At 34.1% G+C, this 2,735-nt stretch overlaps 1 protein-coding gene across 1 annotated transcript; it reads right to left on the bottom strand.

Moving 5' to 3' along the window:
• Positions 1 to 410: 410 nt before the first annotated feature.
• On the bottom strand, positions 411 to 1,301 carry LOC131658063 (uncharacterized). Its single transcript, XM_058927399.1, has 2 exons — positions 871 to 1,301; positions 411 to 768 (listed from the first exon to the last, which is right to left on the bottom strand). Exons 1-2 carry the CDS (start codon positions 1,299 to 1,301, stop codon positions 411 to 413), a joined length of 789 nt encoding a protein of 262 aa, XP_058783382.1.
• Between the last annotated feature and the right edge of the window lie 1,434 nt (positions 1,302 to 2,735).

Below are 2,735 nucleotides of genomic sequence, written 5' to 3'. Positions count from 1 at the left end.
AATTACCTTTGATAAAGAACTCCCTCCAAAAAAAATAGTTGAAGAAATTGAAGAAATCTTCTTTAATGAAAGACCAACATCTTTTAATAAAAATAAAGGAATACTCGTTCGGCCCCGGACTTTCATCTCCTCCACATTCCCACACCGCCTCTTTAATCTCATTTTGAAGAAAAGGTTTCTCCAATTCCTCCGCCTCTTCCTTACTTAAAGATTTGAACGGAATACCCTCCAAAATTGGTCTACTTTCCTCCGTTTCAACAAATTTCTCCTCAAAATGTTTGAAAACCTTCTCCCTAACCTCCTCAACCGACTCCGCCAAACCTTCCGTAGATAGAATCGGACCTAAATGATTGTTCCTTCTTCTTTGTTTCATCACCTTATGAAAAAAACTGCTATTGAAGTCTCCTTCCTTAATCCAACTTACTACACGCTTCCTTCCTAAACTCAATTGTGCTTTCAAAGTTGATATAATCATCTGAGGCTAATTTGTCATCGGCCAAATTCAACTTGCAAGCTCTGTCCTCCATCTCCAATTCAATTCTTCCAAACACATCCTTATTCCAACTTCTTAACTTATCTTTTAAGAGCCTTAGTTTTTCTTTTAAAACATAATCACCTCTTCCTTCCACCTTCAAGCTTTTCCACTCGTTTTCCACAAAGGGGATAAAAGAATCGAAACTAAACCATTCATTGTTGAATTTAAATGGTTTTGGGCCCCAATTCCTTTGATCCTTCATAATCCAAATGGGACCATGGTCCGAAATATCCCTATCACCAATGAATTATCCCATCACCTCCCATCTAGTCACCACTTCGTTTGATAAGATAAAGCGGTCGATTCTACTCATCGATTTCCCGTCCCCGCTATACCAAGAGAACTTTTTCCCTTTGCAAGGAATATCCACCAAAGAACTTTTGTTAATAAACTCCGCAAAAGGCTCCACTTCTCTATTATTCACGGACACCGCTCTCCCCTTCCTTTCTCTAATGTTTTTAATCGCGTTGAAGTCCCCTCCCATAATCCATTCCCCATCCTTGAATGTCTCCTTCAACTCAAGCAACTTCTTCCATAACGCAATCTTTTTGTTCAACATACAAGGCGAATACACATTTACCACATAATAAAACTTATTCTCCCAACAAGCTTTTATTCCCAAGTAACCCTTTCCTTTAAAGCTATTCAAGACTTCCACTTTATCATTCCATAAAATGAGTAATCCTCCCGACCTACCTAAAGAATTGGAATAAGAAAATCCCACCTTCGGAGAATACCAAAAAGACTTTGCCAAATTATCATCCATGTTGACTACCTTAGTTTCTTGTATTAAAAATACATCTGCATTACATTTTTTTATCAAAGAACTAATCCTCCTTCTTTTGAGTGCATTCACTCCCCCCCCCCCCCTAATATTCATGGAACCAATAATCATTGAACACCTTCTTTATTCTCCTTCCTTACTTCCCCTTTCTTTACTCCCCCCGGCTCCAAATACTCAATCCTATTAATAAGATTAGTCCTCCCCTCCGCATCTACAACACCTAACGCAACAATAGCCGAACATAATTTGCCTCCAATATCCACATCCATAAGTCTCCATTGTCTCCCATTATTTCTACAAATATCGGATTCTTCATTTTGATCGCCATAACAAACCGAGTTAATCTCGCTGATGATGCCACTGTTTACCTCCATGGAATTATTTCCAAGTTGTCCTCTGATAGGACAACTTGAAAATAGTTCCATGAAAGTAAACAGTGGCATCATCAGCGGGATTAATTCGGTTTGTTATGGCGATCAAAATGAAGAATCCAATATTTTAAATAAACACCATCGATTAATTCTAATAATAATATTAGACTATAACCAAATAATATTATAACAAACAAAAAAAACCCATAATACATAATTTTTATACTATTATATAATATTAAAATATCTAACAAAATATATATAATATACAATACTCCCGCCTTATTTATAAATAAAAATTTTCTAAATATTTTAGTTTTAAATATAAGCAAATATCAACAATTTTAAATGTATTTAATATTTTTATTTTAAAATTATTCTTGCATTAATTACTTAATATTATTAGTGAATGACAATTTAATTGAGGGTATAATAATAATTGTGTTTTATTTCTTATATGAAACCAAAAAAAATTAAATATATTTAATTAATTTTCTTAATGAGAATCGTCCTTTTTACTTATAAATAAGGTCAAAGTAGTACATCTTATTGTATTTCATCCAACCTGCCAAACTCGTCATCTACCTATTGTGGTGCACCACATCGTGAACTACAATTCCCTCCTATATACCCCTAACAGAGAGTCTTTTAGGCTTTGTTTGCAAGTTTGGAGGGGAAGGGATGAGAGCGCTTTAGAAAATAGGAATAATTTGGTGAAAAAAATAAAAAGATTTTGGGTATGAGGGTTTTGGAAGGTTTGATTTTATTCATAACACCAAAAACCCCATAAAATGGGGAACTCAAAAATGGTATTGGAGGGTTTTTGAGGGCTTACAGAAATTTTCGAAATATCTTTTAAGTTGTTATAGTATTCTGAAAATTAAAAATATAGTAACGATAATAACTCTTTTATCATTCTAAACAAAATCATTTTTTCAAAAGATGTCAAATATTTTCCTATATTTTTTTTTTAAATTTCGTTTTCAGAAGTCTTCTCTTCCCTTCCCCTGTAAACTCTCGGTCTCGCAGACAAAGCCTAGTTGCA

Source organism: Vicia villosa, linkage group LG3, assembly GCF_029867415.1.
Source record: "Vicia villosa cultivar HV-30 ecotype Madison, WI linkage group LG3, Vvil1.0, whole genome shotgun sequence".
NCBI lineage: Eukaryota > Viridiplantae > Streptophyta > Magnoliopsida > Fabales > Fabaceae > Vicia > Vicia villosa.
The sequence above is the reverse complement of the archived record's forward strand: the minus strand, read 5'-3'. Positions and strand labels throughout refer to the sequence as shown.

Bases quoted from the DNA above. Each gene is read 5' to 3' on its own strand.
- LOC131658063 (XM_058927399.1), bottom strand. From the start codon at position 1,301: ATGGATGATAATTTGGCAAAGTCTTTTTGGTATTCTCCGAAGGTGGGA. The intron at 769-870 runs GTATAGCGGGGA...CATTGGTGATAG, and splicing joins AAAGGGAAAAAGTTCTCTTG to GGATATTTCGGACCATGGTC.